Source organism: Vipera berus (assembly GCF_964194415.1).
Source record: "Vipera berus genome assembly, chromosome: 1".
Lineage (NCBI taxonomy): Eukaryota > Metazoa > Chordata > Lepidosauria > Squamata > Viperidae > Vipera > Vipera berus.
In genome coordinates this window covers 358,101,992-358,129,057 of record NC_138202.1, presented here as the reverse complement: position 1 = coordinate 358,129,057, position 27,066 = coordinate 358,101,992, and the positions used below count along the sequence as shown (strand labels likewise).

The window sequence follows — 27,066 nt, the reverse complement described above, 5'->3', positions numbered from 1 at the left end:
CAACTGCTTCTTTAATTCCCGCACTGGGCAGCAGGTTGCTTGCTGCATCTCTGTACGATTTCTGTTCCGACTTCCTTCCCTTTCAGCCTTAGTACAGGTAGTCCTCGATTTATGACCCCAGTTGAGCCCAAAACCTCTGTTGCTAAGCGAGGCAGTTCTCAAGTGAATTTTGCCCCCATCTTATGACCTTTCATGCCACAGTTGTTAAGCGAATCACTGCAGTTATTAAGTTAGTAACACTGTTGTTAAGTGTATCTGGCTTCCCCATAGACTTTGCTTGTCCGAAGGTTGCAAAAGCGGATCACATGACCCTGGGACACGGCAACCGTCATAAATACGAGTCAGTTGCCAAGCGTCTGAATTTTGATCACGTGACCGTGGGGAAGGCTGAAACAGTCACAAGTGTGAACAATGATCATGAGCCACTTTTCCCAGTGCCGTTGTAACAATGAATGGTCACTAAATGAACTGTGGTAAGTTGAGGACTACCTGCGAAAGTGTACCATGGGTAGCCCTCGACTTATGAGCATAATTGAGCCCAAAATTTCCATTGCTAAGCAAGGCAGTTATTAATCGAGTTGTGCCTCATTTTACGACCTCTCTTGCCACCATCGCTAAGCAAATCATGGCATCGGTTCGCCTGGTGCGCCAGTTGCGACCCTACCTGGACCGAGATGCCCTACGCATAGTCACTCATGCGCTCGTGACCTCCCGTTTAGACTACTGCAACGCTCTCTACATGGGGCTGCCCTTGAGGACCACTCGGAGGCTTCAGCTGGTGCAAAATGCAGCCGCGCGAGTTGTGATGGGGGTTTCCCGTTACTCCCATGTAACACCTCTGCTCCGTGAGCTGCATTGGCTTCCGGTTGCCTTCCGGGTGAGATTCAAGGTGCTGGTGATGACCTATAAAGCCCTAAATGGCTTGGGTCCGGGATATCTGAGGGAACACCTGCTGCCAGCATCAAGTTCCCTTCGTCCAGTGCGCTTCTCAGGGTGCCGCCGGTAAAAGAATACCGGCGGATAACACCCAGGGGGAGGGCCTTCTCTGTGGGTGCGCCTAACCTTTGTAACCAGCTGCCTGTGGAGCTTAGGACTGCCCCCGACCTTCGATCATTTCGCCGAGACCTGAAGACCTGGCTCTTCGAGCTTTCCAGCCCAGGCTGAGTTTTAATTGGGGTTTTAACTGGGGTTTTATATGTTTTATATTTTTTCAGGGATTTAGTTTAATCTTTTAAATTGTTCTTAATTTTTGTATTGACGTTTTTTATGCCCTGTAAACCGCCCTGAGTCCTACGGGAAAGGGTGGTATATAAATTCAATAAATTAAATTAAATTAAATTAAATCTATTAAGTGACCACCATCTATAACGTTCCCAGCCAGCTTCCAACAAGCAATGTCAATGGGGGAAGCCAGTTTCCCTTAATGACTGCGTGATTCGCTTAACAACGGCAGTGATTCGTTAACAACCCTAGCAAAAGAAAGGTCGTAACATGGGGCTAAACTCACTTGACAGCCGCCTTGCTTAGCAAAGGAAAACTTGGCTTTAATTGTGGTCGTAAGCTGAGGATTACCCGTATTTAGCATTTTAATTGTAAGCCATCCTGAATCACTTTTGCAGAGGGAGATGGGCAGCGTCTAAATTTAATACAGGCAGTCAAAATTTCTGTTGCTGAGGGAGACAGTTTGTTAAGTCAACTTGGCTCCATTTCACAACTTTCCTTGCCACGGTTCTTAAGTGAATCACTGCTGTTCTTAAGTGAATAACATGGCCATTGAGTGAGTCCGGCCTCCCCATTGACTTTGCTGGTCAGATGGTCGAAAAAGGGGATCGCGGGACACGCACACTGCAACCCTCATAAATAGGAGCCGACTGCCCAGCATCCGAATTTTGATCACGTGATCCTGGGGATGCCACAACGGTCGTGTGAAAAAATGGTTATAAGTCCTTTTCATCAGGGCCATTGCCGCTTTCACTAAATGAACGGTTGTAAGTTGAGAACTATCTGTAAAAAAAAAAAAGAAAAAAGGTAGAGATGGAGGTTCCAGGTCTCAGATGCTCACCTGAAGCAGGATCTTGCCCAGAGATACAAACGGGGTGCTAAGCTCGGCTGTGAAGATGCAGCCCACGAAAAAGTCTCCTAGTTCACCACGCAGATGCTGTAGACCGAAAGAAAAAGAGAGAGAGAGAGAGAGAGAGAAAGAGACACTGGTTGGGTCCAGGGAACAGGATGTTTTAAGCCAGGGGCCTTCAAACCTGGCCCTTTTATGACTTGTGACTTCAACTCCCATAATTCCTCAGGCAACATGGGGGAACTATGGCCCCTTCATGACTTGTGGACTTTAATTCCCAGAATTCCTCAGCCAGCATGCCTGGCTGAGGAATTCTGGGAGTTGAAGTCCACAAGCTGGGGTCTTCCAACTTGGCTCTTTTATGACTGGTGGACTTCAACTCCCAGAATTCCTCAGCCAACATGGGGGAACTATGGCCCCTTCATGACTTGTGGACTTCAACTCCCAGAATTCCTCAGCCAACATGGGGGAACTATGGCCCCTTCATGACTTGTGGACTTCAACTCCCAGAGTTCCTCAGTCAACATGAGGGAACTACGGGCCCTTCATGACTTGTGGACTTCTAGAAGTCCTCAGCCAGCATGGGGGAACAATGGCCCCTTCATGATTTGTGGACTTCAACTCCCAGAAGTCCTCAGCCAGCATGGGGGAACAATGGCCCCTTCATGATTTGTGGACTTCAACTCCCAGAATTCCTCAGCCAACATGGGGGAACTATGGCCCCTTCATGACTTGTGGACTTCAACTCCCAGAGTTCCTCAGTCAACATGGGGGAACTATGGACCCTTCATGACTTGTGGACTTCTAGAAGTCCTCAGCCAGCATGGGGGAACAATGGCCCCTTCATGATTTGTGGACTTCAACTCCCAGAATTCCTCAGCCAACATGGGGGAACTATGGCCCCTTCATGACTTGTGGACTTCAACTCCCAGAATTCCTCAGCCAGGCATGCTGGCTGAGGAATTCTGGGAGTTGAAGTCCACAAGTCATAAAAGAGCCAAGATAGAAGACCCCTATTTTAAGCCATTGATGAGCTCTAAATTGTTTGCAGGATGACTTCCGAGCTTCAAGGGCTGTGAGCCGTCTTGGATTACCTGGCAGGTGAGAGGCCTAGGTGTTTTGTAGCCTTCATGCAATAACCCCCCTGGCAAAATGAAGGTGGCTCAAGAGGGAAAGTTTTTTGTCAGGAACATTTGAGAGTGTTGAATGGAGCAGTATTAAAACTTGACAGGGAAGGGAAGGGAAGGAAGCAGTGGTGGGATTCAGCCAGTTCACACCACTTCGGCAGAACCGGTAGCTTAATTTTTTGTTGCCCAGGCCCAGAGTGGACTTCTGGAAGCAGCATCCACACAGAGAACCCGTTGTTCACATATTTGAATCTCACCACTGGAAGGAAGAGGGGCGAGAAAGAAAGGAGAGGAGAGGAGAGGAGAGGAGAGAAGAGAAGGGAAGAGGGAAGGAAAAGAAGAATGGAATGGAATGGAATGGAATAGAATAGAATAGAATAGAAACAGGAAGAAGAAATAGAATAGAATAGAATAGAATAGAATAGAATAGAATAGAATAGAATAGAATAGAATAGAATAGAATAGAATAGAATAGAATAGAATAGAATAGAATAGAATAGAAGCAGGAAGAAGAAATAGAATAGAATAGAATAGAATAGAATAGAATAGAATAGAATAGAATAGAATAGAATAGAATAGAATAGAATAATGGAATGAGGTAGAAGAATAGAGTAGAGTAGAGTAGAATAGAAAAGAAACAGGAAGAAGAAAGAATAGAATAGAATAGAATAGAATAGAATAGAATAGAATAGAATAGAATAGAATAGAATAGAATAGAATAGAATAGAATAGAATAGAAGCAGGAAGAAGGAATAGAATAGAATAAGAATAGAATAGAATAGAATAGAATAGAATAGAATAGAATAGAATAGAATAGAATAGAATAGAATAGAATAGAATAAGAATTAGGAATAGAATAGAATAGAATAAGAATTAGGAATAGAATAGAATAGAATAGAATAGAATAGAATAGAATAGAATAGAATAGAATAGAATAGAATAGAATAGAAGCAGGAAGAAGGAATAGAATAGAATAGAATAGAATAATAGAATAGAATAGAATAGAATAGAATAGAATAGAATAGAATAGAATAGAATAGAATAGAATAGAATAGAATAGAATAGAATAGAATAGAAGCAGGAAGAAGGAATAGAATAGAATAGAATAGAATAATAGAATAGAATAGAATAGAATAGAATAGAATAGAATAGAATAGAATAGAATAGAATAGAATAGAATAGAATAGAATAGAATAGAATAAGAATTAGGAATAGAATAGAATAGAATAGAATAGAATAGAATAGAATAGAATAGAATAGAATAGAATAGAATAGGAGTAGAGTATCAGTGGAACCACCTGCCTCCAGAAGTTATGAATGCTCCAACACTGAAAGTGTTTAAGATATTGGGCAACCATTTGTCTCAGGTTTCCTGCTTAAGGAGGGGGGTGGACTAGATTAGAAGACCCCCAAGGTCCCTTCCAGCTCTGTTATTCTGTATTCTGTTATGTTCTGCTTAACAACTGTGGCAAGAAATGTTGTAAAATGGGGCAACATTCACATAAAAACCGCCACACTTAGCAATACTTAGTAAACGTGGCGAGAAAGGCTGCAAAACAGGGCAAAACGCACTTAACCACTGCCTCGCTCAGCAACAGAAATATTGGGCTCCACTGCGGTCATAAGTCGAGGACTAACTATAGTTGCATTTCAAAACCAAACAAAACCTAGGAATCAAGTTGTGTCCGTTGACTTCTCTAGCAATTAAGATGGATGGCCCTAAGCTTGACCACCCTTTGGCCCTGGAGAGGTGGCCTCACCACAGCGACCGGCGTTAAGACGAGGAGGATGAAGAGATGGTGGGCGACCATCAGCCGTTCCTTCTGCAGAAAACTTTGGAGGCTCTTCCAGGAGTCATTTCCAACTGCCAGCCCTTTCTCCTGACTCTTGTGCCAGTGGCAAAGATACATGACATAGATATCGTAGGTCATGTATGACACCACGATCCAGACATATTCTCTGGCGATCCAGTGCCTGTTGAGGGAGAGAAGAACGTGAGGGGCAATTAGATCGAGTCAAGTCTCACTCCTTCATACATTCCTTCATAATTCATATATATTAACCAGGGGTGGGATTCAAATATCCGAAAAACCAGTTCTCTTATTGGATGGAAGCCTGGGCCTCCGAGGCCTAGAATGGACTTCCGGAAGTGGCATCCATGCACTTCTGACGGGCCGTTCTAGACCTGGGAGGCCTCCTCCAGGCCTCCGAGACCTAGAATGGACTTCCGGAAATGGCATCCATGCACTTCTGACAGGCCATTCTAGACCTGGGAGACCTCCTCTACGCCCCCGAGGCCTAGAATGGAGTTCCGGAAGTGGCATCTATGCACTTCTGACAGGCTGTTCTAGGCCTGGGAGGCCTCCGAGGCCTAGAATGGAAGCAGTGTGCATTCAACCAGTTCTCCAAACTCACAAAAATTTAGCTCCGGTTCTACTGAACCAGTGCGAACTGGCTGAATCCCACTACTGATATTAACCCATAGAGCAGGGCGATTTAATGGCCCTTTTATGACTTGTGGACTCCAAGACCCAGAATTCCTGAGCCAGCATGGGGAACCATAGCCCTTTTAGGACTTGTGGACTTCAACTCCCAGCATTCCTGAGCCAGTCCTAGTTCCCCAGCTCTGTGGCTGTAATATTATTTATCCTTTTAAAGGCAGTCCTCAACTTACGATGACAATTGTTCCCAAAATTTCTGTCGATAAACAAGACAGTGGTTAAGTCAGTTCTGCCCCACTTTACAACCTTTCTTGCCACAGCTGTTAAGTGAATCACTGCAGTTGTTATGTTAGTAGCCAGCTGTTGAGTGAATCTGACTTTCCCCCCCTTGACTTTGCTTGTCACGTCGCAAAAGGGGATCACGTGACCCCGGGACACTGCGGCCATCATAAATAGGAGCCAGTTGGCAAGCGTCTGTATTTTCATCACCTGACTATGGAGATGCTGTAACATTCATCAATGTAAAAAATGACCCATAAGTCCCTTTTTCAGGTGCCTTTGTAACTTTGAATGGTCACTAAACAAACTGTCGTAAGTAGAGGACTGGCTGCAATGTCCTTAAATCTGCCTGCAGGACAGGACAATCATTAATCTGGCATGTGAAGTGCAGGCCAAGGACATATCGCTTTGGGAACATCGCCCACTGCAATTATGTGGAAACTTGATGTTCAGAAAAAGTATTTTGTGTGCTTGATTAAACATTTTGGTTACATTTCCGTCTACCCCACCTTGTTGCTTCTATTCATGGCATTTAGGAGGGGAAAATGGGTGTAGCTTGTACCTGGTTGGGTCTACTTAAAAAAAAAAACTGGAATATCGAGATACACTCCGATGTGTGGTTTAAGGATTGGGCAGCTCTTATGCCAAGCACGTTAATATTTGCCTTTTAATGGGAGGCATAGGAGCTTTTAACATTTTGGAGCCTGACCACTTATCTGTGCTGAATTTGGCCCATGCATCCAGGTAGTCCTTGACTTATGACCATAAGGGAGCCCAAAATTTCTGTTGCTAAGTGAAACATTTGTGAAGTGGATTTTGCCCCATTTTATGACCTTTCATTTATCAATGAATACCACTTTACAAGGCCTTGGTAAGGCCACACCTGGAATACTGCATCCAGTTTTGGTCACCACGAAGTAAAAAAGATGTTGAGAAAAGCAACAAAGATGATTAGGGGACTGGAGGCTAAAACATATAGGGAACGGTTGCTGGAATTGGGTATGTGTAGTTTAACGAAGAGAAGGGTGAGGGGTGACAGGATAGCAGCCTTCCAGTATCTCAGGGGCTGCCCCAAAGAAGAGGGAGTCAAGCTATTCTCCAAAGCTCCTGAAGGCAGGACAAGAAGCAACGAATGGAAACTAATGAAGGAGAGAAGCAACCTAGTACTAAGGTGAAACTTCCTGACAGTGAGAACAATTAACCAGTGGAACAACCTGCCTCCAGAGGTGGTGAATGCTCCAACACTGGAAGATTTTAAGAAGAGACTGGCCAGCCATTTGTCTGAAATGGTATAGGGTTTCCTGCCTGAGCAGGGCGTTGGACTAGATGACCTCCAAGAACCCTTCCAACTACTACTACTACTACTACTACTACTACTTATTATTGTTGTTGTTGTTGTTGTTATTATTATTATTATTATTATTAGTATTAGTATTAGTATTATTATTACTGTTCAATATTATAGAGACACTGAAAAAAGAGACTTAGGGCTTTTTTGAGACTTATGATCCATGGTGACGTGATCAAAATTCAAAAGCTTGGCCACTGGCTCCTATTTACAACGGTTGCAGTGTCCCGGGGGTGTCACATGATCTCCTTTTCTGACAAGAAGGGTTAATAGGGAAGCCAGATTCACTTAACAACTGGGTTACTGACGCAACAACTGCAGGGGTTCCCTTAAGAACCGTGGCGAGAAAGCTTGTAAAATGGGTCACACAACTCATTCAACAATGGTCTTGCTTAGCAACCGAAATTTTTCGGTTCCACTGTGGTCGTAACCTAACTTTATGTAAATTGTGAGTGACTCTATTTCAGAGGTCTTCAAACTTGGCCCCTTCATGACTTGCGGACTTCAACTCCCAGAATTCCTCAGTCAACATGGGGAAACTATGGCCCCTTCATGACTTGTGGACTTCAACTCCCAGAATTCCTCAGTCAGCATGGGGGAAACTATGGCCCCTTCATGACTTGTGGATTTCAACTCCCAGAATTCCTGAGCCAGCATGGGAGAACTATGGTCCCCTTCGTGACTTGTGGACTTCAACTACCAGAATTCCTCAGCCAGCGTGCCTCACTGAGGAATTCTGGGAGTTGAAATCCACAAGTCACAAAAAGGCCAAGTTTGAAGACCCCTGCCCTATTTGTTGCCTTGGCTTTTTAAAATCTCATTCTAGGACTTTTCTGGAGAAAAGGGCACATAAGAGGTCAGATCGATGGGGCAATATTGAAAAAAGAAAAAAAAATAGGTTCACAAACATTTGAGCACCGCTGTCCACATGGTCTGATTGTCTCCTTTTGCCAAAGACTTTAAAGTTTCAACATTTCAACAGCAATAATTAATTTAAAATGATTTCCAAATGCTGCAAGCTCTTGTTTGCCTAAACTTCTTCGTTCCGTTTACAACATCCTAAAAGTTAATGTAAAAACTACAACAACTAACTCTGTTTCAAAACTGGAATGGGGGGGGGGCGCAGAGCTGACTAATTCATCCCCTCTGCCCCTTTAGGACCTCCTGGATTTTTCTCAAATTTCATGAGAGGTTAGAAGACTCTTAGAACAGCAGTCTTCAAACTTGGCCCTTTTATGACTTGTGGACTTCAACTCCCAGAATTCCTCAGCCAGCATGGGGAAACTATGGCCCCTTCATGACTTGCGGACTTCAACTCCCAGAATTCCTCAGCCAGCGTGGGGAAACTATGGCCCCCTTCATGATTTGGGGACTTCAATTCCCAGAATTCCTCAGTCAACATGGGGAAACTATGGCTCCTTCATGACTTGTGGACTTCAACTCCCAGAATTCCTCAGTCAGCATGGGGGAAACTATGGCCCCTTTATGACTTGTGGACTTCAACTCCCAGAATTACTGAGCCAGCATGGGGGGAACTATGGCCCCTTCATAACTTGCGGACTTCAACTCCCAGAATTCCTGAGCCAGCATGGGGGAACTATGGCCCCTTCATGACTTGTGGACTTCAACTCCCAGAATTCCTCAGCCAGCGTGTCGCAAAAGGGGATCACGTGATCCTGGGACACCGCGACCGTCATAAATACGAGTCAGTCGCTCGAAGCGTCTGAATTTTGATCAAGTGATCACGGGGATGCTGCAGTGTGGAAAAACGGTCCCAAATCATTTTCTTTTTCACTGCCGTGGTAAGTTTGAACGGTCATTAAATGAACGGCTGTAAGTCGGGGACTAAATGTAAGCCAATGAACAAATGAACCACTCTCTCGTTCGCCGATCAGGCCAGTGAGCCCAACGGCGTTCGAGAAAGCCAGTCGCTTACATTGTGACCTTAGACCCAGACTCCATCTGCTCTCGGCTGTAAAATGCGTAGCCTGTGGTCACGGCCTGCCCTTTTCTTGATTCTTATCAGCCTGCTGCCCTCAAGCACCCCTGCCAGAAGCCACCGTCAGCGGTTTTTTGTCAGCGATGCCTGATACGAAATGGGTGTATTGTTGGCTTGAGATTTTAAAAATGGGGAAGGCTTGCGAAACGAACGGGTCTGAAGGACAGAAGAAGAGAGGAGTTGGAAGGGACCCTGGAGGTCATCTAGTCCAGGGTTTTTCAACTTTTTCACCCATTGTACCACTTTTAGGATATGGCAACATCCGAGGACTACCGGTCGCCTAGCAAGGGGTCAAAAACTTGATGACCAAAAAATAAAAAATAAAAGGAAAAAAGTGATGAAGTACAGGTAGTCCTCGACTTACAACAGTTCGCTTAGTGACTGTTCGAAGTTACCGTGGCCCTGAAAAAAGTGCCCCCTCCAAGCCACAGCCGAGCAAGATCCCTGCCTGCCTGCCTGGCGGCGCTCTTCCTCCTGTCCGAGGTTTTCATTGTTGTGAGCATTTCTGTTGAGGATTGGCAACGGGGGTGGGGTGGGGGTGTTTGGTTTTTATTCCCCCCACTCTGCTGGGGGGGGGGTGCAGCAGGTTTTGGTCCCTTCACATGACCCTGGGACACTGTGACCGTCATAAATATGAATCAGTTGCCAAGCATCTGAATGTACATCACAAGACCCAGGAGATGCTGCCACATTCCAGCTGATCGGCGCTTCTTCTGGGCTCAGCAAAAGCGCCAGGATCGGTGCTGAGCTCCAGCTGGATCCTGGCGCTGATCCTGGCGCTTCCGCTCAGCCCTGACAGCCCTGCAGCTCCAGCCGTCTCTCGCTCAGGCTTGGGCGGTGCTGCCACCGGTTCAGCTCATTCCCCTCCCCCGCTACTACTTTTCTAGGATGGTCGCGTACCACCTGCCAGGTGCCCATGTACCCCAGCTGGTACCCGTACCACTGGTTGAAAAGCCCTGCCCTAGAGCATCCCAGACAAATGTCTGCTCAATTTTTTCTTAAAAACCTCCAGTGTTGGAGAACCCACAACTCCTGGAGGCAAGCAGTTCCAATGGTTAATTATCTTCACTGCCAGGAAATTTCTCCTTAATTCCAGGTTGCTTCTCTCATTCATTCATTCATTCATTCATTCATTCATTCATTCATTCATTCATTCATTCATTTATTTATGGGATTTGTATGCCGCCCTATCTCCCAAAGGACTCAGGGCAGCTAACAACAATAAAAACACAAAATACAAACATTAAAAGGTATTAAATCAAATTATCCCATAAATAGTTTCCATCCATTGCTTCTTGTCCTGCCTTCAGGGGCTTTGGAGAATAGCTTGACTCCCTCTTCTTTGGGGCAGCCCCTGAGATATTGGAATATTGCTATCATGTCCCCCCTCGTCCTTCTCTTCATTAGACAAAACATCCCCAATTCCACAACCGTTCCTTATGTTTTAGCCTCCGGACCCCTGATCATCTTTGTTGCTCTTCTCTGCACCCTTTCTAGAGTATGACCTGAATTGAAATTTTAAATTAAAGAACTCTATTTATTGTTTTAACGTTTGCTTCTGCACTTTATTCAATATCCATAAGCCCCCTTCGGCGAGATGGGTGACATACAAGTTTGATAAATAAATAAACACAGATCGTCCTCCATTTACAAGAATTCGTTTAGTAACCATTCAAAGTCGCAACAGCATTGAAAAAAGGGACTTATGACCATTTTTCAAACTTACGACCGTTGCGGCATCCTCCGGGCATGCGATCAAAATTTGGACGCTTTGCAACTGACTCATATTTATGACAGTCGCACTGTCCCGGGGTCACGTGATGAAAATTCAGACGCTTGGCAACTGACTCATATTTATGACGGTCGCACTGTCTCGGGGTCACATGATGAAAATTCAGACGCTTGGCAACTGACTCATATTTATGACGGTCGCACTGTCCTGGGGTCACGTGATGAAAATTCGGACGCTTGGCAACTGACTCATATTTATGACGGTCGCACTGTCCCGGGGTCTCGTGATGAAAATTCAGACGCTTGGCAACTGACTCATATTTATGACGGTCGCACTGTCTCGGGGTCACGTGATGAAAATTCGGACGCTTGGCAACTGACTCGTATTTATGACGGTCGCTCCGTCCCGGGGTCACGTGACGAACTTTTGCAACCTTCTGACAAACAAAGTTAAGGGGGAAGCCAGGTTCACTTAACAAATGCAGTGATTCACTTAACAGCGGTGGTAAGAAGGGTCGTGACATGGGGCAAAACTCACTTAACAGCGGTCTCGCTAAGCAGTGGATGTCGTGGGCTCAATTGTGGTAGTAAGTCGAGGACTACCTGCAAGTAAAGAAACTCTGAAAGTGGAGGCCTGGTTTGGGTGTAACAGTGCTAATGATTACCCACTTACGGCCTTGAGGATAACTGGTGTCACCCTGCCATCTGTCTGGGCCCTCATCTGATTCCGGAATGTTCTGGCTTGGCAGGTGAACATCCTGTCCGAAGTCCAAGTGGAATTTCGTATGTTTTTTCCTCTCTGAAAAAGTCATGTTTTTCATTACCTGTCATGTACCACGTCTTTGCAGCTGAAAATGACGACCAAGCCGGAGAGCGTGGCCATGATGGCTTGAATGGAGGAGACCAGCCTAGAAAAAATAAAATAAAATAAAGTCAGAATAAGGCACGTGACCAAGAGAGAAGAGGAGAAATAGATAAGTAAAAATATGAAATATTTCTGGAAGTGAGCAGACAGGAGCTTGCAACGGAGACGGGAGGTTCAAGGCAGGACAAGTAGCAACGGATGGAAACTAATCAAGGAGAGAAGCAACCTGGAACTGAGAAATTGCCTAATAGTGAAAACAATTAACCAGTGGAACTCCTTGCCTCCAGAAGCGGTGAATGCTCCAACACTGGAAGTTTTAAGAAGAGACTGGACAGCCATTTGTCTGAAATGGGATAGGGTTTCCTGCCTGTGCAGGGGGTTGGACTAGATGGCCTCCAAGGTTCCAGAATTCCCCAGTCAGCATACATTAAGATGGGTGAACTTCAACTCCCAGAATTCCCCAGCCAGCATGTATTAAGATGGGTGCACTTCCACTCCCAGAATTCCTTAGTGAGCTTGCTTTAAAACAGATGGACTTCAACACCCAGAATTCCCCAGCCGGCATTCTTTAAGTTGGGTGGACTTCAACTCCTTGCTGGCTGGGGAATTCTGGGTGTTGAAGTCCACCTAGCTTAAAGTTGCCAAGGTTGAGATACATTGCTTTAGATTGATTAGTTGTTGGTATTAAACTTATATGTCATCCAATGTCCAGTGACTCTGGATAGCCTCTTTACAATTTTTTTTTAATTTTATTTATATACCGCCCTTCTCCCGAAGGACTCAGGGCAGTATATAAATGGTTAAAAATGTTTCCAAACAAGACACAAAACACAAGAAATGCAAAAAAAAAAAGCCACAAAGTGACAGAGAAAACAAACCCAGATAGGAACAAGGAAGATCCTCCCCACGAACAGGGATGGGCTAGATGACCTCCAGAAAACCCTTCTACCTCCTCTGGCCCCTCATTTGACATGGAATCTGCCGTTGGCTGAGCCAGTTTATCCAAGGGAAGCAACACAGCCTCGCTTTGTTAGGCGACCCACTTTTGACTCACACAGCTGAGTTTCAAAGGCCTTAAATCCCCAAATCTGGCAAGGCCCCGTTGCTTCCCTTCCCGTGCCCCAAACACTGGAAAAGTGAGGGGGAAAAACAGCTTAAAAGTTGCAAATCATGTCTGAAATGATGATGATGATGATGATAATGTGATCAAAATCAAAATCCAGGCAACTGCACTGTCCTGGGGTTATGTAGAATAGAAATAGAATAACAGACTTGGGAGGGACCTTGGAGGTCATCTAGTCCAACCCCCTGCTCAGGGAGGAGACCCTATATACCATTTCAGACAAATGGCTGTCCAGTCTCTTCTTGACAACTTCCAGTGTTGGAGCATTCACACCTTCTGGAGGCTGGTTGTTCCACTGATTAATTGTTCTGTCAGGAAATTCACATAGAACTTTGCCCCATTTTATGACCTTTCTTGCCACCTTTGTTAAGTGAATCGCCGCAGTTGTTATGGTAGTCACCCGGTTGTTACGTGAATCTGGCTTCCCCCGTTGACTTTGCTTGTCAGAAGGTCGCAAGAGGGGATCACGTGAGGCCCCACCCCCCCAGGACACTGAAATCGTCATAAATGTGAGTCAGTCTCCATGCGTCTGAATTTCGAACACGTGACCGCTGGGATGTGCAACGGTCGTAAGTGTAAAAAACGGTCATAAGTTCCTTTTTTCCCCGTGCCGTCGTAACTTGTGTTTGTCAACTGTTTGTTTGAACACGATCTCTGAGAAGTAGGGATCATCCTTGAGTTACAATCGTTTGGAAGTTACAACAGACCCCGAAAAAGCTACTTAATGACCCGGATTCGAAGTTACGACCACTGGCCTGCTCCCTCACCCATGGCCACATGACCACCTTTTAGGCATTCAGCAACCAGCCTAAGCTGGCATTTACGGCCATTGGTGGCATCCCGTCACAGGGCTGCAACGTATGACGTCTTTGCTGGCAACCAACATTCAGTGCCTAGCAGATAATGTGCCCTGTTTCCTTCCAGACATTTCATGACCCAACTAGGGAACATCATCAGTCCTACGCAGGATATTCTGGCACTGATGATGTTGGGTCATGAAAGGTCGGCAAGGAAACATCCAAGCTCAGAGAACACCAAGGACCCCACAGTCATTGTCCTCCTCCTCCTCCTCCTCCTCCCCACAAACCGCCCTCCCTTGCAGCATGGATGGCGTTACCTAGTTGGGTCATGAAAGGTCTGTAAGAAAACAATCAAGGTTAGAGAGCACCAAAGACCCCACCGTTTTCTTCCTCCTCCTCCTCCTGTTCTGCCTCTGCCTCTTCCTCTTCCTCCTTCTCTTCCTCCTTCTCTTCCTCCTTCTCTTCCTCCTGTTCTTCCTCTTCCTCCTCCTCCTCCTTCTCTTCCTCCTGTTCTTCCTCTTCCTCCTCCTCCTCCTCTTATTCTTCCTGTTCTTCCTTTTTCTCCTCCTCCTCCTCTTCCTCCTGTTCTTCCTCCTCCTCTTCTTCTTCCTCTTTCTCCTCCTCATTCCTCTTCCTCCTGTTCTTCCTCTTCCTCCTCCTCCTCCTCTTCCTCCTGTTCCTCCTCCTCTTGTTCTTCCTCCTGTTCTTCCTCTTCCTCCTCCTCCTCCTCTTCCTCCTGTTCCTCCTCCTCCTGTTCTTCCTCCTCCTCCTCCTCCTTCTCTTCCTCCTCCTCCTCCTGTTCTTCCTCTTCCTCCTCTTTCTCCTGTTCCTCCTCCTCTTGTTCTTCCTCCTGTTCTTCCTCCTCCTCCTCCTCCTCCTTCTCTTCCTCCTCCTCCTCCTGTTCTTCCTCTTCCTCCTCCTCCTCCTCTTCCTCCTGTTCCTCCTCCTCCTGTTCTTCCTCCTCCTCCTCCTCCTTCTCTTCCTCCTCCTCCTCCTGTTCTTCCTCTTCCTCCTCTTTCTCCTGTTCCTCCTCCTCTTGTTCTTCCTCCTGTTCTTCCTCCTCCTCCTCCTCCTCCTTCTCTTCCTCCTCCTCCTCCTGTTCTTCCTCTTCCTCCTCCTCCTCCTCTTCCTCCTGTTCCTCCTCCTCTTGTTCTTCCTCCTCCTCCTCCTCCTTCTCTTCCTCCTCCTCCTCCTGTTCTTCCTCTTCCTCCTCTTCTTCCTCTTTCTCCTCCTCATTCCTCTTCCTCCTGTTCTTCCTCCTCCTCCTCTTCCTCCTGTTCCTCCTCCTCTTGTTCTTCCTCCTGTTCTTCCTCTTCCTCCTCCTCCTCCTCTTCCTCCTGTTCCTCCTCCTCCTGTTCTTCCTCCTCCTCCTCCTCCTTCTCTTCCTCCTCCTCCTCCTGTTCTTCCTCTTCCTCCTCTTTCTCCTGTTCCTCCTCCTCTTGTTCTTCCTCCTGTTCTTCCTCCTCCTCCTCCTCCTCCTTCTCTTCCTCCTCCTCCTCCTGTTCTTCCTCTTCCTCCTCCTCCTCCTCTTCCTCCTGTTCCTCCTCCTCCTGTTCTTCCTCCTCCTCCTCCTCCTTCTCTTCCTCCTCCTCCTCCTGTTCTTCCTCTTCCTCCTCTTTCTCCTGTTCCTCCTCCTCTTGTTCTTCCTCCTGTTCTTCCTCCTCCTCCTCCTCCTCCTTCTCTTCCTCCTCCTCCTCCTGTTCTTCCTCTTCCTCCTCCTCCTCCTCTTCCTCCTGTTCCTCCTCCTCTTGTTCTTCCTCCTGTTCTTCCTCCTCCTCCTCCTTCTCTTCCTCCTCCTCCTCCTGTTCTTCCTCTTCCTCCTCTTCTTCCTCTTTCTCCTCCTCATTCCTCTTCCTCCTGTTCTTCTTCCTCCTCCTGTTCTTCCTCTTCCTCCTCCTCTTCTTCCTGTTCTTCCTTTCTCCTCCTCCTTCTCCTCCTCCTCCTCCTCCTTCTCTTCTTCCTCCTCCTCTTCCTCCTGTTCTTTATTTATTTATTTTTTTATTTTAATTCCATTTATATCCCGCCCTTCTCCGAAGACTCAGGGCGGCTTACAAGCTTAGCAGTAGCCTTCATTCTATGTATATGCCGGCTTATTAGGGCTTTCACACACACCCCAAGCGGCATCATTACAAAGTCAGCTTAATTGCCCCCAACAATCTGGGTCCTCATTTTACCTACCTTGGAAGGATGGAAGGCTGAGTCAACCTTGAGCCTGGTGGGATGCGAACCTGCACTAATTGCAGGCAGCTGGTGTTACTTAAGGAGGCATTAGCCCACTGCTCCACCAAGGCTCCTTCTTCCTCCTACTCCTCTTCTTCTTCCTCCTCCTCTTCCTGTTCTTCCTCCTCCTCCTCTTCCTCCTCCTCCTCCTCCTCTCCACAAATCCCACTCCCTTTTAGCACTGATGATATTACCTAATTGGGTCATGAAATGTCTGCAACGAAACCACCAACCTCAGAGAGCACCAAGGACCCCTCATTTCAACCCTCAGCCACAAATATTCTTCTTTATTGAAATAATGCCCCACCACGAACAACCGGGTCACTTAACAATTCAACGACCACCGCAAAAGAACAAAGTCATGACTGCCTCCACTTATGACCAAAATTGTCAAATACCTGTTAGCCAAAAGACCTGAACACTGGGCGCTATCTAACAAAATGAAATTCAGTGGTGAAAAAAGTAAGGTTCTACATTTAGGCAAGAAAAACCAAATGCACAGGTATAGTATAGGGGATACGTTGCTCAATAGTAGTAACTGTGAGAGGGATCTCGGAGTCCTAGTGGACAATCACTTAAATATGAGCCAGCCGTGTGCTGCAGCTGCCAAAAAAACCCAACACAGTGCTAGGCTGCATTAACACAGGGAGAGAATCAAGATCGCGTGAAGTGTTAATACCACTTTGCAAGGCCTTGGTAAGGCCACGGCATCCAGTTTTGGTCACCTCGATGTAAAAAAGATGTTGAGACTCTAGAAAGAGTACAGAAAAGAGCAACAAAGATGATTGCGGGACTGGAGGCTAAAACATGTGAGGAACAGTTGCTGGAATTGGGTATGTCTAGTCAAACGAAGAGAAGGACGAGGGGGGACATGATAGCAGTCTTCCAGTATCTCAGGGGCTGCCCCAAAGAAGAGGGAGTCAAGCTGTTCTCCAAAGCATCTGAAGGCAGGAGAAGAAGCAACGGATGGAAACTAATCAAGGAGAGAAGCAACCAAGAACTAATGAGAAACTTCCTGACAGTTAGAACAATTAACCAGTGGAACAACCTGCCTCCAGAAGTTGTGAATGCTCCAAGACTGGAAGTTTTTAAGAAGAGTTTGGATAACCACCTGTTTGAAATGGTATAGTGTCTTCTGCCTGAGCAGTGGGTTGGACTAGAAGACCTCCAAGGTCTCTTTCCCACTCTGCTATTCTATTCTATTCTATTCTATTCTATTCTATTCTATTCTATTCTATTCTATTCTATTCTATTCTATTCTATTCTATTCTATTCTATTCTATTCTATTCTATTCTATTCTATTCTATTCTTCTACTTCATTCCATTATTCTATTCTATTCTATTCTATTCTATTCTATTCTATTCTATTCTATTCTATTCTATTCTATTCTATTCTATTAACTATTCTATTCTATTCTCTATTTCTATTCTCTATTTCTATTCTATTCTGTTCTGTTCTATTCTACTCCACTCTATTCTATATTTTTATTCTATTCTATTCTATTCTATTCTATTCTATTCTATTCTATTCTATTCTATTCTATTCTATTCTATTCTATTCTATTCTATTGCGTTATTTTTGGAGATGAAGCCAGGAACCAGGTGTATGTCAGGTATAGCTGTTTAAACTGGAAAAAGGAGGGCAGGTAAAGTCAAAAAGGATAAACACCAAAGAAACACCGTGCCAGGAATAGTTCCCAATATGTAATGCGGCAAGGACGCCGTGTCCGGATCACCGTGTGTACATATCCTTAGATCAATAACCTTGGCTTGCGTTTCATCCTACTCTTAATCCATTCTGGGTCAAAATTTGCACAGGGTGTCCAGCTTTTTTTTTTTAGACATTCCTTCCTCCGTTTACTCCTCCACCACCCAGGGAGTAGCTCCATCAGAGGGAATCAAACATGACCAACCCTTTCTCAGCACCCCTCAATGTAAGCAGAGAAGGGGTTGTTGTTGTTGTTGTTGTTGTTTTAAAAAGTGCCGATTCCAGGAAGCAGCCGCCTCGCTCAGGAAGGTGGCAAGCAGAGGGAAAACGTCAGCTCTACAGTAGAGCCTCCAGCCTCGGGAGCAGTCTACCTCCAAATCGCGACAACAGCAGCCGAGCAACGGTTATCCAAAGTCGTTTGTCTCCCAGACCTCCTAAGCAGCAGAACTGTTTAGTTTAGTTTAGTTTTTTTTTTTAACAGAATCCACCCCAAAGTCAGCAGGGTTGAAGGAAGTGAAGCAAATTCCCTGACTAATTTCTGAGGTCTGCCCGTTAACTAAATTTTGCCTCTGTTTTAACCTAACTCCATTTGGGAAGCACACTTGGTGTTTTTTTTTTGTATGTATGTATGTATGCATGCATGCATGCGTGCATGTATACACACACACGTACACACACACACACACACACACACACACAGAGTGCAGAAATCCACCAAGAGCAGAGGTTAGGTCTGCTGTTTTCCTTCTCCCTCCCCATCTGTTTTACCTCGTGTGTCGTAATTTTCCATCGGCAAAGCCAGCGAACCAGACTCTGCTGTTTTTTGCAAACGTTTTTGGCCCAATTTTGGTTGTTTGTTAGTAAAACAAAAAAAGTCCTCCGGCTAAGTTCCTCCAGTATTCGGAATAGAGGTAGACCTAGACTCACAACAGTTAATTTAGTGACTTTGTAATAATGCCGCTTGGGGTGTGTGTGTGAAAGCCCTAATAAGCAGGCATATACATAGAATGAAGGCTACTGCTAAGCTTGTAAGCCGCCCTGAGTCTTCGGAGAAGGGCGGGATATAAATGGAATTAAAATAAAAATAAATAAATAAATTACGGCACAGAAAACAACCTGATTTACCCGTCTTTCACACTTACGACCGTCGCCTCCAGAAGCGGTGAATGCTCCGACACTGGACGTTTTTAAGAAGAGACTGGACAGCCATTTGTCTGAAATGGTATAGGGTTTCCTGCCTGGGCAGGGGGTTGGACTAGATGACCTCCAAGATCCCTTCCAACATTATTATTGTTGTTGTTGTTGTTGTTGTTGTTGTTGTTGTTATTATTATTATTACATCCCCGTGGTCACATGATCAAAATTCAGATGCTTGTCAATTGACTCGTATTTATGATGGTTACGGTGTCCTGGGATCCCCTTTGGGAACCTTCTGGCAAACAAAGCTAATGGGGAAGCCAGCTACACTTAACAACCGTATTGCTGTCTTAACAATTGCAGCGATTCACTTAACAAGAAAGGTTGTAAAATGGGGGCAAGACTCATTTAACGACTGTCTCACTTACTAACAGAAATTTGGGGCTCAGGTGTGGTTGCAAGTTGAAAACTAGTTTGCCGCTCCCGTGTCATTTTTCTCCCTAAACTATTACAGTCCTTGTTTAGCGATCGCTCGCAGTTGCAACAGCGATTTAAAAAAAAAAGTAACCTCGCAACCAATCCTCGCATTTACAACCTTTGCAGGTCCGTAAAGCTGGCAGTCCTTGCTTAATAATGGTAATTGGGAGCGGAATTTCTGCAGTTAAGGGATGTGGTCCTAAAGTGCAACCACAGTTCCGGCAGTCCTGGTTACTGCTATTAAAGAAGGCAGGTCATCCCTTTCGACTTCCCGCTGGCTTCCCCATTGACTTTGCATGTGGGAAGCTGGCAGATCACATGACCTCAAGGGTGCTGCAATGGCCTGACCCGCTGTTCAGCGCTGTTGCAAGTTCAAATGGGCATTGCTAAGTGAGGACCACTTGTAAGATCATAAGACCGGCCGTGGTTTCGCTTAACAACTGCATCACCTCACAACCAAATTGCAAGGCCCAACTGTGGTCGGTAATCAAGAACAATTTGTACACTCACTCAGGAAAGAAGTGGGTGTTCTGGTGTGTTACCCCCAAAGCAGCATCATGTGTGGGAATCTCGGAGTCTGCATATTCCTTGGATGCAAACCAGCAACGCCTAAACTACAGGTCGTCCTTGATTTATGACGGTTCGTTTAGCGACCGTTCAAAGTTACAACGGCAGGAAAAAAATGACTTATGACTGTTTTTCCACGTACGACCTCTGCAGCTCATGTGATCAACGATCAGACGCTTGGCAGCTGACTCACATGTATGACGGTTGCAGTATCCCGAGGTCATGTGATCCCCTATTGCAGACATGTCAAACACAAGGCCCGGGGGCCGGATCCGGCCTGCAAAGTGGTTTCCTGTGGCCCGCGAAGCCATCCTGGAAACAGTGAGGGAAAGGCCCCCACTGCCTTGGCCCTGGCCCAGAGATCCTCCTTCTGCCAGAGACCCTCAGATCTGTCCCACTCCTGCCCAGGCCCCCATAGGCACCCTTGATGTGAACGATGTATAGCTGGCCACGCCCACCCAGTAGGCCATACACACTCTAGCCACGCCCACCCAGTAGGCCACGCCCACCCTGGCCATACCCACCCAGCCCCTTGAGGGCAACCGCAATGCTGATGCGGCCCTCCATGAAATTGAGTTTGACACCCCTGCCCTATCGCGACCTTCCGATAAGCAGAATCCATGGGAAAGCCAGATTCACTGAACCGCCGTGGCAAGAAAAGATGTAAGGTGGGGCAAAAGGTCACTTATCCACCATCTCCCTTAACAACACAAAATTGGGGCTCGATTAATTGTGGTCGTTAAGTCAAGGACGGCCTGTACTGGAAATTTTTTCCCCACAAAAATGAAAAAAACCCACCAAAGACCAGAATTGTGTGTACCACTGGGCCTCAAAGGATAAAGTCTTCATTAAAAAGTATTAAGGTGCTACATCTCGAGAATGGCTAGGAAACGAGAACCCACCACTGAGTTACAGGCAGTCCTTCACTTATGACCACAACAGAGCTGGACACGTCCTTTGCTAAGCCAGGCAATCGTTAAGTGGGCTGGACTAGAAGACCTCCAAGGTCCCTTCCAGTTCTATTCTATTCTGTTCTATTCTGTTCAGTTCTGTTCTGTTCTGTTCTAGTCCAGTCTATTCCATTCCATTCCATTCCATTCCATTCTATTTTCTATTTCTATTTCTATTCCATTCCATTCCATATTTTCTTTTCTTTTCTTTTCTTTTCTTTTCTTTTCTTTTCTTTTCTTTTCTTTTCTTTTCTTTTCTGTTCTGTTCTGTTCTGTTCTCATTCCATTCCATTTTCTATTCTATTCTATTTATTCTATTCTATTTATTCTATTCTATTCTATTCTATTCTATTCTATTCTATTCTATTCTATTCTATTCTATTCTATTCTATTCTATTCTATTCTATTCTATTCTATTCTATTCTATTCTGTTGCACCCCATCCTACAACTTTTTTTTGCCACGGTTGAGTGAATCACTGCCATTGTTAAGTCAATTGTGCACTTCTTAAGCGAAACCGCCTTTCCCATTGTCAGATGGTGTTAATTGTGACCCCGGGACACTGCAACCACCATGAATACATGCCGGTTGCCCAGTGCCTGAATTTGGATCACGTGATCTTGGGGAAATAATAATAATAATAATAATGACTCGGAGGTCATCTAGTCAAACCCCCTGCTCAGGCAGGAAACCCTATACCATTTCAGTCAAATGGCTGTCCAGTCTCTTCTTAAAAACTTGGAGCATTCACCGCTTCTGGAGGCAGGTTGTTCCACTGGTTAATTAATTGTTCTAGTTGTCAGGAAGTTTCTCCTGAGTTCTAGGTTGCTTCTCTCCTTGATGAGTTTCCACCCGTTGCTACTTGTCCTGCCTTTGGGCGCTTTGGAGAATAGCTTGACTCCCTCTTCTTTGGGGCAGCCCCTGAGATATTGGAAGACTTGCTATCATGTCCCCCCCCCCTCCCTTCTCTTCGTTAAACTAGCTAGCCAGACCCAACTGCGACGGTCGTGGGGAAAACCAGCCCCTTTTTTCACTGCTTGGAACGGATACTAAACAAATGGTTGTAAATGGGGGACTGCATGTACATTTCCAGATGTGCAACACCGTTCCGTACACCATGTCCTTCTAAGTCTCTCTGGGTGGGTGACCCATTCCATGCAGGGTTCCTGCTTAAAAACAGGCCGAGGTATTTTTGAGCCCCCAAACCATCCGAAGTGTCAAGCAGCTAGAGCTCAACGAGGAGGAATCACTTCACGGTGGTAGGTCTCAACCGAGAAGAGTTCCTTGCCGTTGTGTGTTCTTCTAGATGGTTTGGTCTGTCCCAGTAAAGGTGTCACCCAATTAGATCTCATTAGTCACGGACTGAAGTTGCCACATTCTCCATTGGGAGGAGGCAAGACACAAGCAATGGGTGTTTGGAGAATACTCCTGTGTGGTCATACTAATTGATGCTAAGCGACCCCTCCCTCCTTGTGTATGCACAAGGACACAATTTATATTCTTGAATTAATCCGGGGCACACCTCCGCTCAAGGCCAAATAGGTGCCAAGGGTTCAAATTCCTTGGCTTTGGAATTTGAATTGAATTTGAATTGAATTTGAATTTATTAAATTTATATGCCGCCCTTCTCCCTAAGGATTCAGGGCAGCTCACAACAATAAAAAATTAAAAAAAAACATAAAGTACAAAATTTAAAAAAATATTAAACAACAGATGTGTTAAATACATAACAATTTAACCCCATACAAACCAAATTTAAAATCATAGTCAGTCATAGTCAGAATTCACCATTCATAATCCAACTGCTGAGGGTTTGAATAGAATAGAGCTGGAAGGGACCCTGGAGGTCCTCTAGTCCAGCCCCCTGTTCAAGCAGGAGAGCCTGAATGTTAGATTTATACCCAGCTTTACAAGCAGTCCTCAACTTACAATCGTTCGTTTAGTGACCGTTTGAAAAAAAAATTACCTAAAACCCTTTTTTTTTCAACTTACAACCCTAGCAACATTCCCCCGGGTCATGTGGTCAAAATTCAGAGGCTTGGAAACTGGCATGAACTTATGACGGCTGCAGTGTCCCAGGGGTCATGTGATCCCCTTTTGGGACCTTTTGACAAGCAAAGTCAATGGGGGAAGCCAGATTCACTTAAGAACCGTGTCACGAACTTAACCTCTGCGGCGATCCCCTGAACAACGCTGGCAAGAAAAGGTCGCAAAATGGGACAGCAGTCCCTTCTTAACAACCGTCTTGCTTAGCAACAGAAATTTGGGACCGAAGTGCAGCGACAAACGGAGGACTTGCTGTATGTAACACTGCACGCTTGCGAATGGCAAGCCTGTAGGCAAACATAAAGGAGCAGAATATGGGTAATCCCTGAGTTATGACAGGAATGCAGCTCCCCAGGAACAGTCATAAGGTAGGACTGTCCTAAAGTGCCTTGGTCATGTGACCGGCCTCTTTTGCAACAGTCATTAATCAAATGCAAGTAACTCTTAATCAGAAATGATGGTTGCTTCACTTTCAACCTCAGACAAGTTCATTCAAGTATTAAAGGTAAAGGTAAAGGTTCCCCCGCACATGCGTGCTAGTCGTTTCCGACTCTAGGGGCCGGTGCTCATCTCCGTTTCAAAGCCGAAGAGCCAGCGCTTGTCCGAGGACGTCTCCGTGGTCATGTGGCCGGCATGACTAGACGCCAAAGGCGCACGGAGCGCTGTTACCTTCCCACCGGAGTGGTCCCTATTTTTCTACTTGCATTTTTACGTGCTTTCGAACTGCTAGGTTGGCAGAAGCTGGGACGAGTAACAGGCGCTCACTCTGTTACGCGGCACTCGGGATTCGACCTGCCAAACTGCCGACCTTCTGATCGACAAGCTCAGCGTCCTAACCCACTGAGCCACCACGTCCCTCTATTCAAGTATTGCCTCCGCTTAAATACCCATTCAAGGTTTCTTACCTTTGTAACAACAATGGCGGCATTTCAGCAATTAATCAATGCCTGTCATCAACCCAAGTAAACGAGGAGAGGAAATTCTTGTGCACAGAGGTCTAGAAACTTGCTTAAATGGGATTGCAGAGCCGGCTGGTTGGGAGGCAGAAATATCTGAAATACTAACTGAAGAAAAAGTGGCAATCCAGATAGCCCTTGACTTACGGCCACAATTGAGCCCCATTGCTAAGTCAGGCCGTTATTAAGCGAGTTTTCTCCCATTTTACGACCTTTCTTGCCACAGTTATGAAGTGAATCGCTGCTAGTGTTCACTTGGTATCAAGGTTGTTAAGTGAATTTGGCTTTCCCCCACGGACTTTGCTTGTCAGAAGGCCCCAAAAGGGGATCACGTGACACACACACAACCCCGGGGACACAGTGACCGTCATAAGTACGAGACAGTTGCCAGGGGTCTGAATTTTGCTCATGTGTCCACGAGGATGCGGCAACGGTCGTTAAGTGTGAAAAAGTGCCGTTGTAGCTTTGAACGGCCACTGAATGAATGGCTGTAAATAGAGGACAGCTTGTAATAGTTAATGTTTTGCATCTAAAATGTAATTACAGGTAGTCCTCAACTTACAACGGTTCGTTGGGTGACCATTCAAAGGTACGAAAAGGGACTTATGACCGTTTCTCACACTTACGGCCGTTGCAGCATCCCCATGGCCACGTGATCAAAATTCAGACGCTTGGCAACTCATTCACGTTTATGACGGTCGCAGGGTCAGTTGATCCCCTTTTGCGACCTTCTGACATGCAATGTCCAAGGGGAAAGCCGGATCCACTTAACAGCCGTGTGACTCACTTAACAGCTGCAGCGATTCACTTAAGAACCGTGGCAAGAAAAGGTCATAAAATGGAGCAAAACTCGCTGTCTCATTCAGCAACGGAAATTTGGGACTCAACTGTGGTCGTAAGTCGAGGGTTACCCTTATGCCAGGGTTGGCGTCTTCAGACAGCAGGTTTCATCCTTGCTTGTCTCAACCCAGTTTCCGAGTGCGAAGGACCGAATCTTGGCCCTGCCAAGCCAGGAGACTGCAGTCCTTGGCATAGTGGGGCTTAGGATGAACAGCAGCTTTGCCAACCTGGCAACCCCCCATGTGTGGGGAGCGTGAGAGCCCCCACCCCCAAGATTACACACCTCGGGAATGAGATTAAGGCAAAACTTCCTGACAGTGAGTACAATTAACCAGTGGAACTGCTTGCCTCCAGAAGTTGTGGCTGCTCTAACACTGGAAAATGGTATAGGGTTACCTGCCTGAGCAGGGGGTTGGACTAGATGACCTCCAAGATTCCTTCCAAGTTTATTATTATTATTATTATTAACAACCTTCCTCCAGAAGTTGTGGCTGCTCTAACACTGGAGGTATTTAAGCAGAGATTGCACAACCATTTGTCTGAAATGGTATAGGGTTACCTGCCTGAGCAGGGGGTTGGACTAGATGACCTCCAAGATCCCTTCCAAGTTTATTATTATTATTATTATTATTAACAACCTTCCTCCAGAAGTTGTGGCTGCTCTAACACTGGAGGTATTTAAGCAGAGATTGCACAACCATTTGTCTGAAATGGTATACATTTTCCTGCCTGAGCAGGGGGTTGGACTAGATGACCTCCAAGATCCCTTCCAAGTTTATTATTATTATTAACAACCTGCCTCCAGAAGCGGTGAAAGCTCCAATACTGAAAGTTTTTAAGAAGAGACTGGACAGCCATTTGTCTGAAATGGTATAGATTTTCCTGCCTGAGCAGGGGGTTGGACTAGATGACCTCCAAGGTCCCTTCCAACTTTATGGTTATTATTAACAACCTGCCTCCAGAAGCGGTGAAAGCTCCAACAGTGGAAGTTTTTAAGAAGAGACTGGACAGCCATTTGTCTGAAATGGTATAGATTTTCCTGCCTGAGCAGGGGGTTGGACTAGATGACCTCCAAGGTCCCTTCCAACATTATGGTTATTATTAACAACCTGCCTCCAGAAGCTGGGTGAATGCTCTAACCCTGGAAGTTTTTAAGAGGAGACCGGACAGCCATTTGTCTGAAATGGTATAGATTTTCCTGCCTGAGCAGCGGGTTGGACTAGATGACCTCCAAGGTCCCTTCCAGCTCTGATTGATTGAGATTGACAGCCACCTGTCTGGAACGGTAGAGGGCCTCCTGCTTGAGCAGGGGGGCTGGACTAGACGACCTCCGAGCTCCCTTCCAGCTGATCCTGATCCTGATTCAGCCCTCTCATCCCCCCCCCCAAAAAAAAAAAGCTCGGCTCCTTTTCCTTTGCAAGCAACAGGTCCGGCGCTTCGAACCCAGCGAGGTGGCTCGGGTTGCCGCTTCTCTCCCGCGGGTCCCTCTCTCCGGCTACGCCCGCAGCCCCGGCCCGGGTCCCTCTCTCCGGCTACGCCCGCAGCCCCGGCCCGGGTCCCTCTCTCCGGCTACGCCCGCAGCCCCGGCTTGCTCCTTTTTTTTTTGCACGGCTCCATCCGGTTTCCTGAGCAGATCCGGGGCCTCCCGCCTTCCTCCGGGATGCTGGCCGGCCTCTTCCCCGCCCGCCCTGCCTCTCCTCCCTTCTGCCCCCAGCCCAGCCCAGCCCGCCCGGTGCCAGCCGGTACCTGCCGCTGAGAACGACCCGGTCCTTGAGGCTCCATGCCGGGGCGAGGCGGGCGAGGCTGCGGAGGGAGGCGGCGAAGAGCGCCGGGAAGAAGAGCAAGCCCAGGGCCAGAGTCTGCCACATCCCAGCCCCGCCAGTGCCCGGCCGGCCGCTCTCGCCCAGCAGCTCCCGGAGAGTCGCTCGGCGCTCCCGGCGGGGCAGAGGCAGAGACTCCGGAGCCGCTCCCCCCCAGCCGAGCGCCCGCCCCGGCCGTCTTGGTCAACAGGAGGCCGGGCGGCGGCGGAGAGAAGGCGGCGAGAAGGCGGAGGGGCGGAGCTGCGACCGTCGGGCGAGAGAGAGCGAGTTGGAAGGGACGGGCGCGCGGGGAGTTAGGAAGGCGGCAGCCCAGGCGCTTCCTGGCAGGGAGGAGGAGAGGAGGAGGAAGAAGAGGAGGAGGAGGAGGAAGAGGAGAAGGAGAGGAGGGGGAGGAAAGAAGAAGAGGGGGAGGAGGAGGGGAGAAGAAGAAAAGGAGGAGGAGAAGAGGGGAGGAAAGAAGAAGAGGAAGAGGAGGATAAAAGAAGAAGGAGGAAGAGGAGGGGGAGGAGGAGGGGAGAAGAAGAAGAGGAGGAGGAGGAAAGAAGAAGAGGAGGAGGAGGA

At 46.6% G+C, this 27,066-nt stretch overlaps 1 protein-coding gene across 1 annotated transcript in view; it reads right to left on the bottom strand.

The window, feature by feature from the left end:
* Window positions 1-26,763, bottom strand: part of TLCD3A (TLC domain containing 3A) — a 29,256-nt gene extending 2,493 nt beyond the window's left edge. The window contains exons 1-4 of the mRNA XM_081346716.1: window positions 26,432-26,763; window positions 11,821-11,904; window positions 4,959-5,172; window positions 2,063-2,158 (exon numbers count right to left, since the gene is read on the bottom strand). Coding sequence (XP_081202842.1) covers window positions 2,063-2,158; window positions 4,959-5,172; window positions 11,821-11,904; window positions 26,432-26,553 — 516 coding nt within the window. The 5' untranslated portion in view covers window positions 26,554-26,763. The remainder of the gene's footprint in view (window positions 1-2,062; window positions 2,159-4,958; window positions 5,173-11,820; window positions 11,905-26,431) is intronic.
* Between the last annotated feature and the right edge of the window lie 303 nt (window positions 26,764-27,066).